Below are 16,919 nucleotides of genomic sequence, written 5' to 3'. Positions count from 1 at the left end.
AGGACATATACAGCTAAATGGCTGTCGCATTGGGTGAATGAGATTTGGGGAGGAATGCTTATTGATCTGCCAGAAGTACATGTTCTACCAAGGGGATGGTTCTCTCTCCATTTTTCTGAAGAAAGCTACACGAATATTGTTCTGGCTAGGTATTGGCATATCGGAATGGCCCCGGTCCTCCTCAAGAGATGGAGCCCACTATTCGACCCTGAACGTGAACAAATCGGAGCTGGACCAATCTGGGTACGTTTGCCAGGTCTTCCATTACAGTACTGGCGCGAAGAAGTTTTCATCAGGATCGGTAATGCTCTAGGCACCTACTTAGATCATGATCGCACATTTGTGGAATCCAGAAGCAGGACACTCGCTCGTATATTGGTACATTTAGATACTCGGGAGGGGCTGGAGGAAAAGATTACATTACAGTGGGGGAGACATATCAGGACCCAGATTCTGGACTATGAGGGTGTTCCGTTCAGGTGCAGGCGATGCCACAAGGTGGGGCACCTCATCAAAGAATGCCCTCTCATTCGGAAATCAGACGGTTCTCCGAGGAACACCCCTGCCCCTTCCAGGCCAGCCTCTCCTACTTCATCGCATCCAATCTCTGCTGGACCGTCTCCGGTGGCTTCCTCACCAGTGGTGGATCCCGATCTCAGGCACACTTCGCCACCAATGACCTGGGCTTGCTCAGTCGCAGGAACAGTTTCAGCCTCGGCTACTCTTCTTAATCCCTCTCTCTCCTTTTCTGATCAGATTAATATTTCTGCTGTATCGTCTATTCAGCCATCTCAGTCCCCTCTCTATGTACCATCTCCGCCCATTATTGCCACCACTGGACCCTCATTGCCCTCTCTTGTCTCATCTCCCCCCCCCAATCATCCTCTGCTGATTCTCCTCCTCACTCATACTTCCTTCGATCCCGATCTCATATCACAGACTCGTCGATCCACCGGTCCGGTCTCGGTATCATTGGGTCAGGGGACGGACCCATGCCTACCAGGGGTAGGAAAACAGATCTCTCAAAAGCTATTATGAAAGCTGGAGCGGAGGTTGTATCTGGGAGGCAATCTACCATCGATGGGGTCCTTAGAGCTGGACGAACCCCGCGTAGGGTTCCTCCATGAAGTGCTTATCTTATAATTGCAGAGGGCTGGCTAGTGCCCCTAAGAAACTAGCCTTGAAGCGTCTCATTGAGACTGAATCTATTGATATTATTATGCTACAAGAGACTCTTTGCTCTGCTGATCAGATCTCCAAAACCTTTCAAGCTCTGACTCCGGGTTGGTCATTTATATCCCTAGATGCTGCCGGTAGATCTGGAGGACTGGCAATCGGAACTAACCCCCGCTCTATTAGAGTCGATGCCACGTGGGGAGGGACTGGTTACTTGGGTCTGGACTTCTTTTCGGCTGACCTAGGCATGGAACTCAGGGTGGTGAATGTATATGGCCCGTGTAATCACAGAGAGCTATTCTGGCAGAGGCTCCTACACCTCTCTCTTATCGAAGGGGATAAGACTATCATCGGTGGTGATCTCAATTTCTCACTAGGGTTCAGAGAATCATGGGGATCGGCGGCACAAATTGACTCTATTACTGATTATATGACCAACCTGTTAGAGCAGACTAACTTTGTAGATATCCCCATGCAAAAACTCCTTCCGACTTGGAGAAATAGAAGGGTTGGGGATGCTGCGTTGGCCCGTAGACTGGACAGATTCATCATGAAAGATTCGCTCCTTCACCAGCTGCACCATTACAAGCAATGGGTAGGATCGGGAGGTTTATCGGATCATTTGCCTATATATTTAGAAATTCAAGGGCCCTGCAAAAAACCAAAGGCCCCATTCAAGTTTAATCACACCTGGCTGAGAGACCCGGCCTACATTAAGATGATCTCTGATTACTGGCTTGCCCACCCCATTAATGGAGGAGAATCTTTGGCTAGGGGGTTTTGCAAAAATCTCTCAGAAATCAAACACCTCTCCATTAACTGGGCTAAGGAAAAGCATGCCCGAGATACAGCTCATCTCACACATATTGAATCAGAATTGAGCGCTCTTACTGATGAGCGAGGGCTGGGATTCATATCAGCAGAGGATAAGGGTCGGCTGATCGAATTGGAAAACCAGAAGGCTTATATACTCAAGGAGCGAGAGGAATCCCTGAGACTAAGGAGCAGAGCAATCTGGTTACAAGCAGGGGATGAAAACTCGAAATTTTTCCACAGTTATGCCAAAGGAAGAAAGGTGTCAAATACTATTTGGCAATTACCTACGCCAGAAGGAGATATGGCTGACTCCTTCAATAAGCTGGCTCATCTTGGGATAACTCATTTCAGAGGTCTCTATAAGAGTCCCCGAGAATCAAACCTCCCTGACATCATCAATATAGCTAGACACTTTCCGAGATTTGTTGAGGAGGATGATGCAGAGGAGCTCAATGCTCCAGTTACTTCTGGGGAACTTGAAGGTATATTAAAATGGTTCAAAAAAGACAAGAGCCCAGGGCCGGATGGCTGGACCATTGAATTCTACCTGGCTTTCTATGATATTCTGGGTCAAGATTTGCTGAAGGTTGTGGAGGAAAGCAGGATCTCGGGGTCTTTATATCATGCCATTAACTCGACCTTCATTGCGCTCATTCCAAAATCTGACTCCCCATCTTCTTTTGATGATTATAGACCCATCTCCTTATGCAACTGCCTGTACAAAATCATATCCAAGATCATAGCCAACCGACTCAGACCGATTCTATCCAGACATATTGCCCCCCAACAATTTGCGTTCCTGGACTCTAGACAGATTCATGAAGCTATTGGTTCGGCACAAGAAGCAATTCATTCAATCTGGACAAAGCATCTCAAAAGCATCATTCTCAAGATTGATCTATCTAAAGCCTTCGATCGTGTCAGTTGGCTATACATCAAGATGATTCTCATCCACCTTGGATTCCCCCACAGCTACATCACTTGGATTATGGCCTGCATTACATCCCCATCCTTCAGCATTCTCATAAATGGCTCAGCCTCACCATTCTTTCATTCGGAACGAGGACTGAGACAAGGTTGTCCGCTGTCACCTCTGCTCTTTCTCATTGTCATGGAAGGATTAAGCAGGCTTATTGCATCGGCTAAAAGGAACGGAGACATTCATGGGCTGTGGATCTCCGATGATTGCTTTCTCACTCATCTACTATTCGTGGATGATGTGCTCATTCTATTGGATGGCAGTATTCGGGATTCTAGGAATTTTTACAATATTCTTCGCCTCTTTACCTCTGCTACAGGTATGATTGCAAATCACTCTAAATCCTCTATCACATTTACTCGCACTACTGTACAAGAAGCTCAAGTAGCACAGCAGGCTTTTCCCTACTGCATACATCCATTGGACAGAGGGCTCAAATACTTAGGGTACTGGCTCAAACCCACATGCCAAAGAATTGCTGATTGGGTTTGGCTGGTTAATAAGCTGGAAAAGAAACTTACTGTGTGGAGCTTCAGATACTTGTCCAGGGCTGGTAGATTGATTCTTATTAAATCCGTCTTGGAAGCCACACCAGTCTTTTGGATGGCACTGGCATGGATACCAAGAAGCATTCTAGGGCGCTTAAAACAGATCTGTAACAGCTATCTCTGGAATGGCAATCAGGACAAAAGAATATTTGCCTGGATAAGTTGGCAAAAGATAGCACTTCCGAAGAAATGGGGTGGCTGGGGACTCAAAGATCTTCCCTCTTTTGCACAAGCTATAGCGGCAAAAATGGGTTGGTCTCTAATGACAAGTCAGAACCTCTGGGCACATATTTCATATCACAAATACATATGGCCTCAGAGTTTACTTGACTGGATCAGATTACCTTCATGGCAGACAAGAGGCTGCTCATCGGTGTGGAAGGCACTGATTCTTTCTCTCCCTCACATTCGAGACCACCTGGTTTGGAGAATAAATGATGGTTCACTTGGTAGGATTGGACTCGACCCTTGGATTGGAAGTGGGGGAAGGCATATACTAAGCAGAGATCTCATCAGACATCTTCATTCACGGGAGATCAAGGTCTTTGCAGATATCGCAGACCAACAAAATACCAATATTTTCGCACAGGCTTGGAAGTCAGCTGCGCAGCTTGATCTTCCCCCACAGTGGCAACAGGAGTGGCTGGAATTTATATATGCATTAACTGAATCGCATATAAGAATAAAATAGGGGACTGATGAACTTGTATGGTGTTTGGCTGACAATGGCATATACGCCCCGAAGCCTGGATACTGCTCTCTTATTCAGCATAAAAAGCCCGAAATTGTTATTAAATGGTGGAGCGATATATGGAAGCTTGCTGCCCCACCGCGCATCAGACTTTTTTTCTGGTGTGCTCTCAAGGATATCGTACCTACGGGAGATCATTTAATCCACAGAGCGATATATGGTCCATCATGGTGTATACTGTGTAAAGCAGATTCAGAATCCACTGTACATCTCTTCCTGCAATGCACAGCTATAAGACATCTCTGGCAAAATCTATCCACGTCTATCGGTTTTACTGGATCTTGGAACGGCGGAGACTTACAAAGCGCTTGGGCAGACTGGAATAGCAGATACTCTCGGTCCAAGCTTCAGAACCTACCATCGGTGGTCTCTTGGCATATCTGGAAGGCGCGCAACAGATATATCTTCGACAACCGGACTGTATGTTGGGCTAGAACAGAAGCCAGCATCATCTCCTCTTATCTAGAACTGCCTGAACCCACTCCCTCTAGGGTGCGGAGCATAAATCCTCCCCCTATCATTGACAGAACCGTCCCTTGGGCCTTCTTCGACGGTGCCTCAAACCAAAACGGTTGTGGGGGGGGCTTCATACTTCACATCAGTGAAAACCAACAATATAAAGTCAAATTGGGACTCGGAGTGGGCTCAAACAACTTTGCTGAACTTATGACTCTGCGTCACCTTCTACATTTCTCTTTGGGACATCAGTGTCTACATCTAAACATATTTGGGGATTCTTTGAATATAGTGAACTGGTTCAATCAATCTTCAATATGTCATATACACACCCTCAGCAACATATTGTATGAAGCACACAATTTCAAGGCAGCTTTTACCCATATCTCTTGTACTCACATATACAGGGAACATAACAGCAGCGCTGATCAATTATCCAAGGAGGCCACGATACTACCCAGAGGCGAATGGATAATACTAGAACAGCAAGGATCTGAAGAATACAGATATTACCACAGGCCTTACATAGATCAGCGATACCAAAGGAACAACAGTCTTTGAACCGCATAATGATTTGAAAAACTGATGTTTTTAGAGCTATTATTGTTTCTATGATATATAGAATGAATACTACGGACCCTGCGCGGTAATATCAGCTAGATGTTTAACTGACTATACATATGCTTCTGGTACAAAAACAGATCACCCTGCGTGGTGTATCTGATTTAAAGGCTCTGATAGTACATATGCTTTTTGCATCTACTATATGTAATTTTCTCTCTTAATGAAAATTACAGATTTTTCCAGTGGAAAAAAATAATAATGTAAGGGCACAATAATAACAATAGTGGGCTTCTATGGGGCACAATAGTAACAATATGGGCTCTACATGGGTACATAAATATAATAAGTGGGTTATACTAATAACAATAAGGGGTTACACTAGTAGTATAGGGGCCTAACAAAGCAAGAACTCGACAGCTACGAAATCGATCAATTTCAAAGTATCTCATCAAGTCTAAGAACTTACCCACTGAAGATTCTACATGGGATGATGAGAATTTTATACAAAATCGTCCAAAACTACTCAAGTGTTGAGGATGACATTTTTTTGAAGGAGATGAGCATGTTAGGTCCCTATAATACTAGTGTATTCCCTCATTTTTATTGTCAGTGTAGCCCCCTTATTGTCATTGGTGTGCCCATGTAGTCCTCATATTTTTATTACTGTGCCCCATAGAAGCCCACTATGGTTATTGGTGTGCCCTTACATTATTATTGTTATGTCGACTCTAATTATATTGTGACCCCTTAGACTCCTATATATGGAAAGGAGGTTTTGTCATTTGAATCATCCAAAAATTCTCATTTATTTAATGTAAATGAGGTTTCCCCCTCAAAGAGTTTAATTTTTAAGTCGTTGATCTATCTATTTGTGAGTTGGTTGCATAACACCATATCAATTAATTATTCATCGGCATGTTATTGGTTCCAAAATGTTATTTTGAGATACTTTAAAGACAAAATCTTGTCTTTGTGTAGATGTAACATCCCCGGGTTAAAATTTCATGTAATAAAGTTAATAAAGGAAAAATAAGACCAAGGTCATGGGACACTAATTCCAAGTTAAATATTGGGGAAATCATCCTAATGTGGGCATTCATTTGGTTTATTATGGCTAAGGAAACTGGCAAAGGCTTTGGAAAGGCAAGAGGCAATCATTGGCATTTTATTTACGAAAATAATGGAAATTAAGAGAAAAGGAAGGTGAAATTTCATAGGTTGCATGTGAGGAGGAAAATCAAGGAAAACTAATGGAAATTGAAGAAAATAAAGGCCTCATTAATAAAAAGTATTATGAGGATCAGTTCACAACCTTTTGTCAGTTCGGTTTTGGAGATCTCTCTCTATTCTCTCTACTCTCTCATACTCTCATACATTTAGAGTATTCTTGGAGCATTCTAGCATTGGAGGAAGGAAGGAAAAGGAAGGAAACGAAAGTAAGAAAAGATCAAGCAAGGAAGAGTTGCATCAAGTAGCTACAATGGAATTACTTACAGGTATTGAGTTGCATATATGATTTCCTTGCTAGTTTTGGCATGCATGGTACATGCATGTGTATTTTTGGTTCTCTTGTTGTCATTGACATGGGTTTTGCTAGGTGTGATAATGGTTTTCAGCATTGACTTTCTTTTTTCAAATAGCCATGGTGTGATGAATTCTCTCTTACTTGGTTGAGTTGGATTCCTAGATGGTTTTGAAATTGAGTGGGGTGGTCTTAGGAGAAAACACAAGGCCTAGGAATCCCTGGACTGGTGCCAGTGAGATTGCAGTAAACCCTGATTGTGTATGCCCTCATTAGGCTTAAGAATCATTAATCGGTGAATGGTGGGATATATGGTAAATCCTAGAGGGTGGAGACAAAACACTTCCTCGCATTTTAGGTGGATAGGTATGTAGGCATCCATGCTTGTATAGGCATAGTGATCCCTGGATCGGTATGTGGTGGGATTGCGGTAAATCCTAGTAGTGTATGTTTCTTTTTTGGGCCTAGGAATCCCTTGGTAGGATTGCAGTAAATCCTAGTTGTATAAATGAGGTATTGGGCCTAGGAATCCCTTGATGGATTGTAGTAAAGTATGAGCAAGTCGTGGTTTTTTTTGTAAGTCCCACGTTCATGCATGGAATATGGCACAGGGGTGATTGGCTGAAAGAAAGATTTGGTTCAACCCAGTCTATGGTCGGGTGGTACATGGATGTCCCTGACTTGGTTTACTTTTGCTATGTTAATAAGATATATTTTCCTCTTTTGTTTCATGTGTAAATATACTTGTTAATATGTGGTTTTAATGGTAGTTCTATTATTGTTATTCTGATGGTTATATGTTGGTTATAAGCATGGTTTATGACAGACTTGAGTTATGGCTCTCATATTGTTTTTTTTCATAAATGAAATGTTATTGAGTGCATGAAATAATAGATGATAATGCAGATATTGTGAGAGGTCATCAGAACTTCTTGATGAATCTCATATAAGTATGAAGTCCCTATGTCTAGATATGTTGTTATGACCTGTATGTTACATGTTCATGATGTGTTTGATGGAATGTTTGTCATGGATAGGCCTTGGTGGGTCAGGTCCTTGTTCAATTTTTGTATTAGTAGCCTTGTTTTCATGTTATTTATCATTTATGGAAGACTCATCAAGTTCTGGCTAGAGGCCTGAGTCCTAGCCCTGAGTCGTGGGAGAAATTGGAGGGTCCTAGTTAAATGGAAGGCTTGTCATGGGAGTGAATGGTGGTATATTTTAGTCAATAAGAAATTTCTCTCAGAGGTTGGACACCTAGAGGGGTTGGTTGGCTCTTGAAGGTTCTATAGCTCCTAAGGAAGGTCGGTTTGGTTTTGGTTTGTCGATTCCACTTCCTTAACTATACTTTTGGATTTGAATCACATCACAGTAACTATTCATCACATGTTTACCCCAATGGACTGGTTAGCTTGGGTAAATGTGGGAGGAGGGTGTTACAGTGGATAATTTTTGGAATAGTTGTGTGCTCACTGTTGTGTTATTTATTTTAATCTTCAATACTATTTTGTAACTTTTTCCCTCTAGAACATGCATTTCCATTTTCTTAGAACTAATAGAATCTCTTATTTATGAGCGTATTGGTCCAAAAAAAAAAACAACAATCTCGAATGTCAATTGTAATATTTAGTTTCATTTATGCATTCCATATGGTTCTTGGTATTTGTATGGATTTTTGGCTTATTACTTATGCCCCTTGACTAACTATTATGAGTTACAATTATCTTTGTATGTGGTTGGTTACAACCTACTAAATCTAGAAATTTTTGGTGGGTTCCTACCCTTGAACCTACCACCGTGCTCTAGATTCTACTATTTGGGTTATGGGATGTTCCATGCTAACAGACTGAGGCCTGTTCCGACTTAGGGCTAACCTTGCCCGTAATTGCTTATGATTATTTATGAAATTTTTTTATCATATATAAAAGGAAGTACTAAATTTTCTCTATTTAGGATGAAGAACCATTCATAACGAATCTTTATCTTCGATGAAAAATACAACATATATAGACCAACTTGTATTCATCGAAAAAACAACACAGTAGAAAAATAATAGAAAAACATAATTGCTTATCTTTTCAAAACTATTAGGCTACCACAAAATTACTAAGGAGAAAATACTACTACACCTGACCAACGAGTTCAGGTATCCTTTACTAGTACTCCCCCCAAGCCAGTTTTCTTCCAGAATGTTGGGTGTGGAGCTTGATTATCTTCTTTATTCAGAGGTATTACCGCATTGGACCCCAGTTCATAATGTGGCGACAATGCCGCCCATAAATGTGCACTGCCAGGGGGGTCCAGGGGGGTGGCGGTGCACATTTGTAGCCCCCCCAGCGGGGGATCGAGGGAAGTTCCCCCGAAGCTAAAAATAGATGTAAAATTACCTTGTAAAATGTTGTAATTTCGTAGTAAATATGGGCCGTTCATTAGGCATAAATATGACGGTAGAATTTATGTTTAATTTAGGGTTTTTTTCCCTAGAATGCAACCCCTCTCTATATATGAGGGAATTGTATTGTGTCTATGCAGATCTGTATTCTAAGCGAGAAAGAGAGAGGAGATTGTGTGAGAGTGAAGAGGGAATTACATTGGATATGTTGTAGGTTGTATCTCTTCAATTTGTTGGATAATATATAAGGAAGGATAGGTTGTTTCTCAATGGACGTAGCCCAAATTGGGTGAACCACGTATATCTGTTTCTCTCTTGTTTTATGGGTTTTCTATGTTTATATTTCTACAATATATTTTATGTGTTTAATTTCTCTATAATATATATTTTCTAACAACTGGTATCAGAGCCAAAGGTTTATTTGGTTGATAAACTCGCAGGAGAGAAGGGTTCCTGGTTCGAGTGGGAGCAATGGCGGAAGATGGTAGGTTTAGGGTAGAAAATATTTAATGGCCAAAAGTACCAGTTGTGGAAGATGCAGATGAAAGATTACTTGTATCAGAAAGATCTGTACCTACCATTGAGTGGAAATAAAAAGAAGCTAACGAGTATGACAGACACAAAATGGGATATTCTCGACAGAAAGACACTTGGAACAATACGGCTGTGCCTAGCAACGTCGGTAGCCTTTAATATTTCAAATGAAATGACAGCAGAGGGTTTAATGTCAACATTGGCCAAATTATATGAAAAACCCTTGGCCTCAAATAAGGTACTTCTTATGAAGCATTTATTTAATATGAAGATGTCAGAAGGTCGATACGGTGTTCATCATTTAAATGAATTTAATACAGTCACCAGTCAGTTAAGTTCTGTAGGGGTAACTTTTGATGATGAAATTAGGGCTCTATTATTTCTATGATCATTGCTAGAAAGTTGGAATGGTTTAGTTATGGCCATTAGTAACTCTGTCTCTGGATCTAGTACTTTAAAGATTGATGATGTTGTCGGTGAAATCCTTAGCAAGGAAACGCGATGGAAAAGCTCTGGTGAGACATCAGGTAATTCTTTGACTGTAGAGACTAGGGGAAGAAAAATGGAAAGAGGAAAGAGCCCAAGATATCGCAGTAAGTCAAACAAAGGCAGATACAAGTCGAGATTGGGGATAGTGTGCTGGAAATGCAGTAAGAAAGAACACCTGAAGAAAGACTACAAGTCTCAAAAGGGAAAAGAAGGAGATGCGTAGCAAGAAAACAATCATGAAGTGAATGTGATAGGTGATGTGTTGCAAGATGCTTTGATTATTTCATAAGAAAATATTATTGATGCTTGGGTCGTAGATTCAATGGCCTCATTCCATGCCACACCTGATAGGAAACATTTTCATGATTATGTTCAAGGAGATTTTGAACAGGTTCGATTGGGTGATGATTAACCTTGTAAAACCATTGGAATGGGTACAATTTTCATAAAACAACAGAATGGAAATCAAGGGTTGTTAAAGAAGGTAAGGCATGTTCCAGATCTGAAGAAAAATGTAATTTCAATAGGGAAGTTGGGAGGTGAAGGTTGTGTAACTACTTTTACAGATAAAACCTGGAAGGTCACTAAAGGAGCCCTGGTAATAGAGAAAGGAGAAAAGGTTGGTACATTGTATTTATGCAATGGTTTTTCTCATTCTGTTAATGCTTTAACCTCTACAGGAGCAGATACAACATTGTGGCATCATACGCCTGGGCACATGAGTGAGAAGGGGATGTTGATTCTTCACTCAAGAAATTTGTTTCCAGGTTTGAAGCATGTTGATTTGGAATTATGTGAGAATTCTGTTTATGGAAAACAGAATAGAGTCAGATTCCTTAGAGTTGGGAAAGAAAAGAAAAGAAAAAAATTAGAGCTTATGCATTGTAGAAATTCTCACTGTATATCAACCTGATAATGCAATATACTAAAGAAAAATACTTAATCTACTTCTACAATCAAACTTGCGGGAGCTTAATTGATTTGAGCAAAATAAAATAGAACACATCTAACAAACAAGAAGAATCAATACACATGAAACACAAAATAATACTCTGGAGAAAGCCTCAGCTAAAAACCCCGCTATCTGTATTATCATACAAGTGGAAATATCTCAGGATTACACAAAGCTTTAGCTCTCACAGCTATCCAGCTCTCAGTACAATCCCTCATTGCTGCTCATAGACAGAATAAACAGTTCATATGCCTTTCCTCTGCCCTCCAAGCCTCCTATTTCCTTGCACAATTTTCCTTGGGTGTTCTTGTTGTAACCTTGTGTGACATTGATCTCACACACTTCTCCAACACACTATAAAACTATGCAAATCTCAAGGAATGAATTTCTTCTGCATGCAAGAGATTTTCTTATAGGAAAATTCTTACAACTAATAGTACACTATCCCTGCCTTTAATCTCAACTAGGTCTTTGTCTAAACTGACATGCATGAGTTATTTATGAGAGAATATTCAGTTATCTGGAGTACACTAGTTTCATGCATGCATGCATTAATTGACTGAACTCACAATTATTTCCTCCAATAGTTTGGAACTAATTTAACTAAACTTAACTCAGTTAACTGAGCTAACTAATTACAACTCAAATGTAACTCAATATTATCTCCTTAATTAAGGGATAATCTCCTTAATTTAAGGGATAATTTTTGCATGACTTCACAAAGACTTCTAGCTTGAATTTCTCAAACTAATTAACTCAAGCTAAATTAATTAATTATTTTCCAAGCAGCTTGTGAGACTGCCACCCCGATCCTATCTCTATGGAACTTGAATTTACACTTTGACAATGCCTTAGTCAAAATGTCAACATCTTGCTCCTCGGTCAAAATATACTGCAACAACATGATCCTCCTCGCCACACAGTCCCTGAGATGATGATACCGAATGTCGATATGCTTTGACCTGTCATGAAACACTGGATTCTCAGAGAGTTTGATACAACTCTAATTATCACAATAGATCACAGTTGGATCCATCCTCTGATCAAACAAACCAACTAGAATTTTCCGCATCTAGATGGCCTCACATGCTGCCTGACTTGCATCCATGTATTCAGACTCTGTCGAGCTGAGTGCAACTGACCTCTGTGTTATAGACATTTTTGTGCCTTACAGCATGGAGCATGAAATGTCAATAAACTGAGGGATCCAAAGTCCCTAAACATGTTGTTCTTACCCTTAGAGGAACAAGGTCAGCAAACCACATCACTGCAAATCAGTTCTCCACTGAAAAACACTCAAAAATAGGTCAATTTTGGATCAAAGCAGCTGCTCCAAAGGCTACCTGCACTGCATAGCAAGTGCAACAAAGGCTACCTGCGCTGCATCGCAAGTGCAACAAAGGCTACCTGCGCTGGGCGTACTTTGACATGTGGAGGAATCTTTCTCTCAATGTGCCAGTGCCCAGGAAGCTTCCAAAAAGACACTTGATCATAAGATTCGCCTAATGATGAGTTAAGAGCTTCTAAAACTCCAAGTGGAAGGTAGAAACTCCGAGTGAAGAACTGAAGAACAACTGGAGTTGAAGAGGACAACAAGTCACACATCAAGCTGACTTATCTTCACTCCAAAACTCTATATAAGGATCTCATCCCATGGGATCTGGAGGCCGGAATTTTGTGCAAAGAATTGCTGTTGGTTTACAGTTGTGAGCATTGGGTGATTGCTTGAGGGAGGTGAAGAAGAGATTTCTCTCCGTCGGGAAGGTGATGCTGGATTGGACCTCTCATGGTTGTATCACCGCCTGAACCTTACTTCCATATATTAATAAAGCATTTGAGGTTCTTCTATTCGCATGTGTTTCAATGGTGTATTGTCTTACTTGCGTCTTTGATTTATGCTAATCCTTGAATCGATTATGAATGCATGCCTCTTGTAGTTTCCTTTTCTTGTCTTATTTGCAGGATCTCGTGTAGCTGGGCCCGTGAAAAGACTTGGATCTGGGAGCAAGCGGCAAACAAAGGAGATTGGATCGACCATTTGCACAAGACATCGGTAAGTGGATCTCTTCCTTTTATCTCTTGCATGTCATAAAGAAGAAACTTTAGATAGATTTGCTTTCAGCTGTTGCTAAGGAACTGTCACCCTTAGAGTGGGTTAGGGTCATTCCGAGTTGGATACTTTCCCCCACAACACTCTGTTTCCTGCTATACCAAGAAACTGCCACTGACCCAAGGTTGAAAATTCCTCCTGATGTGCACTTCCGATATGATGGACTCGCTTCCAAATCTACATCAGTGAAGCCCTGTAGCTTCACTCCCTCTGTCCGTCTGTACCATAATCCATACTAAGATGTGCCTCTAAGGTATCTCAAAACATGCTTAGCTGCCTTCCAAAACAACTTGGTAGGACGAACCATAGCTTGACTCAACTAGTTCACTGCATACCAAAAATTTGGTCGTGTGTTCACTAAGTACATCAGTGAACCCACAAGCTGCCTATACATAGTAGCTTCTACTACCTCTCCTGAAGTAGTATCCTCCTTCCTCTAGTTACCTACTAGAGAAGTCTGCATGGGATTTCACTTATCCATGTGGAATCTGCTGAGTATCTCAATGGCATACTTTCCCTGAGACACAAACAACTCCTCATCCTTCCGCCACACTTCCATGCCAAGAAAGTAGTGCATGAGACCCATTTCTTTCATCTCAAATTATCTTGCAAGGTCCTCCTTGCAAGACATGATCAACTGATCATCAATATAAAGAACAATGATCAACTACTTACCTTCCACCATGATGTGGTATAGGTTCACATCCGCTTCACTCTTTGTGAAGCCCAACCCAGTGACGTGGTTGTCGATCCTGGTGTATCAAGCACGAGGTGCTTACTTTAGCCCGTACAAAGCTCTCTTGAGTCGACACACATGTGACTCACGATCAAAGGTCTCAAAACCTTCCAGCTACTCTATGTACACCTCCTCCTAAATCTTGCCATTGAGGAATGCAGTCTTCACATCCATCTGATGGATCTTCCAACCCATCTATGCTGATAGTGTCAACATCAATCTGATAGATGAGTACCTTGCGATAGGAGTAAAAGTCTCATCATAGTCAATCCCCTCGACCTGTGAGAAACCATGGGAAACAAACCTTGCCTTATGTTTCTCCACACTACCATTAGTAGCTTGATTTACCTTTTAAAGCCAACAGGGACTCACAACTGACTTGTTCTCCAGTCTTGGAACCACATCCCAAACATTGTTCTGAACTATGGAGTCATACTCCTCCACCATAGAATCAACCCAAATTGGCTACTGCACTGCTTCCTCAGACGAAGATGGCTCAGTCTCAATACATTTCCCAATAAGGGCCATGTATCTAGTGTACCTATCAGGTGACCTCCTCTGTCTGCACTGAGAAGATGGTTCTCCCACATTCTCTCTCGCATCCGACAACAATCTGTCAGCTTCCCTTGAGCACTTCCACCCATCTCTGGAAGACTCTGCTTGAGTGGATACCTCCACTCCTGGAACCTCTGCATGTAGCTGCTCCACATCATACTGAAGCTCCTCCTCTCGAGGAACCAAAAGCTCCTCCACAGCCTGTAGTTGGAGCTCCCTCTCAAGGGAAACTCACATGGCCTTCTGCTCATCAAACTTTATATCTCTGCGTACCACTGTCCTCCGATTGGTAGGAAAGTACACCCAATAGTTGTGAGGTGTATCATTGTACCCCACAAGTATCCCAAATCTGTTGTCAACTCAAGTTTCTTCCGAGCATCCTTGGTCACACGGAAAAATACTGATGGGCCAAAGATCCTGAAGTGACTCACATCTAGTCTCTTCTTGGAGAAAGCTTCTTCTGGTGTCTTCATCCCAAGTATGCAATGCGGGCTTCTATTATGTAAATAGACCGTTGTGTTGCATGCCTCAACCCACAAATGAAGTGGTAGGCCTTGGTCATGCAGCATTGCCCGAGCTGCCCCCACAATCATTCTGTTCTTCCTCTTAGCCACCCCATTCTGCTGTGGGTTATGAGGTGCCATCAATTCCCGTTTAATTCCTTATGTTGCATATAAGTCCTTAAACTCTTGAGAGACATACTCTCCACCATTGTTGCTTCTCAAGGCCTTGATCTTCTTCCCTGATTCTTTCTCAACCAAAGCTTTGAACTCCCAAAACTTTGAGAAGGTTTGATCCTTCTTCTGCATGAAATAAATCCAACATTTATGAGAAAAATCATTAATGAAAATCACATAATACCTTTTCTTCGTGGTGGATTCTATCGAGAATGGTCCACACACATCCATATGAACTCGCTCTAAGATTGCCTCAAGTTGACTGTCTCAATCATGAAAGGAAGACTTGGTGTACTTTCACAAGGTACAACCTTTGCATGTGTCCACTTGCTTAAGTTTACCTTTGGAAAGTCCGGTAGAGATCTGCTGCATTATCTTCAAGGCCCCATGATGCATGTGGCCCAATAGTCTATGCCATAACTCGCCAATGTCTTGGCTTTGCACTAATTCTGCTTTTGAACTCAATGCAGCACAGTCATCTACCCCTAGTTTGTAGATATTCTTCACTCAAATCCCAATCCTCTTGGTTTGACCCGTGGCTATGTATCTCAGGAACACCTTTCCTTTACTGAAGACAACATTGTAGCCTTTGCCTTCCAACATCGCAACTGATACCAAGTTCTTCATCATTATAAGCACATACTTCACATCTATCAAGGTGAGAGGAGCTCCATACTACCTCTGAAAAGTAACCATGCCCACTCCTGAAACACTGTACTTCCCGTCATCACCCATCTCTATGCGCATCTTGAGGTCTTTCTCCTCCATGGTACTGAATAAACTCTTATCATCGGTCATGTGAAGTGAGGCTCCACTGTCAAGGTACCAAACACAACCCACCATCGATGAAACCATGCATGCGATGAGGGTAAAATCCAATTCGAACTGAGAGTCTAGTGCCTCACCTTCTGTTCCTTTCGAGGATCCCTTCTTGGATTTCTTCAATGGGCAACTTGTTGGCATTATGGCTCAAGTGTTTTCCTTGATGGCAACTCATACAGATGACAGATCATAGTGCAACAGGTCAGTAGCAAAGATTAATGATCAGCCTACAAAGAATGAAGAAAATAAGCAGTTCGCAGGTGCGCCGATCAAAAGGTGCGGTCATCGACAGGATCCGCAGGAACATCGTTTAGAAGGTGCGGACATGTTCACAGGTTCACAGTTCAAAAGGTGCGGACCCCATTTCACACACTTTCATGCAGAGAAAATTGCGCGCACATGGGAAATCTTACGGGCGGTCCATGGTATTTAGTCCGATGCTTTTGATCCTATGGTTTTGGTCCGTGGTTTTGCTTCTAAAATATTGAACCCAAGTTTTGGGTCCCTTGTATTGGCTTTCAATGGTTTTGGTCCATGTTTTGAGTAAGGTCTTGTCTATAAAAAGGAAAGGAGATCATTTGGCTGAGCACTCATGTGTTGAATATCTTAAGGAAAGCAAGGTCTGATGTTTTGGTGATCGGTTGGTGAGTGATAGCTAGATCTGAATTAAGGAGAAACCTGAGTATTATAGACAAATTGACTGATGGGTCGAGATCTCCTTGGCGCATGATCAGATCTGTAGATATGATAGTCTGGGGTACGCTTGAAGACTAATAAAGTATCTATACCCGGAGGTATGCAGTCCAGACACGGTGCAGGTGCGGAGGTGCGCAGGCGAGC

The 16,919-nt window shown here is 41.8% G+C and overlaps 1 protein-coding gene across 1 annotated transcript; it reads left to right on the top strand.

Annotated features, from left to right (window-relative positions):
• The first annotated feature begins 1,123 nt into the window (after window positions 1-1,123).
• LOC149225965 (uncharacterized) lies at window positions 1,124-4,210 on the top strand. Its single transcript, XM_089380057.1, has 2 exons — window positions 1,124-2,474; window positions 3,111-4,210. The coding sequence occupies exons 1-2, from the start codon at window positions 1,124-1,126 to the stop codon at window positions 4,208-4,210; spliced, it is 2,451 nt and encodes an 816-aa protein (XP_089236183.1).
• Window positions 4,211-16,919: the final 12,709 nt, after the last annotated feature.

This window comes from Pinus tabuliformis, chromosome J (genome assembly GCF_031772625.1).
Source record: "Pinus tabuliformis cultivar Carrire ecotype Pingquan chromosome J, CPIR1, whole genome shotgun sequence".
Lineage (NCBI taxonomy): Eukaryota > Viridiplantae > Streptophyta > Pinopsida > Pinales > Pinaceae > Pinus > Pinus tabuliformis.
Note: the sequence above shows the minus strand (reverse complement) of the source record. Positions and strands in the feature narration are given on the sequence as shown.

Excerpts from the sequence above, each read along its gene's own strand:
- LOC149225965 (XM_089380057.1), top strand. The coding sequence starts at position 1,124 with ATGAAGTGCTTATCTTATAATTGCAGAGGGCTGGCTAGTGCCCCTAAG. Across the intron at positions 2,475-3,110 it reads TACTTCTGGGGAACTTGAAG|GATTAAGCAGGCTTATTGCA; the intron begins GTATATTAAAAT and ends TTGTCATGGAAG.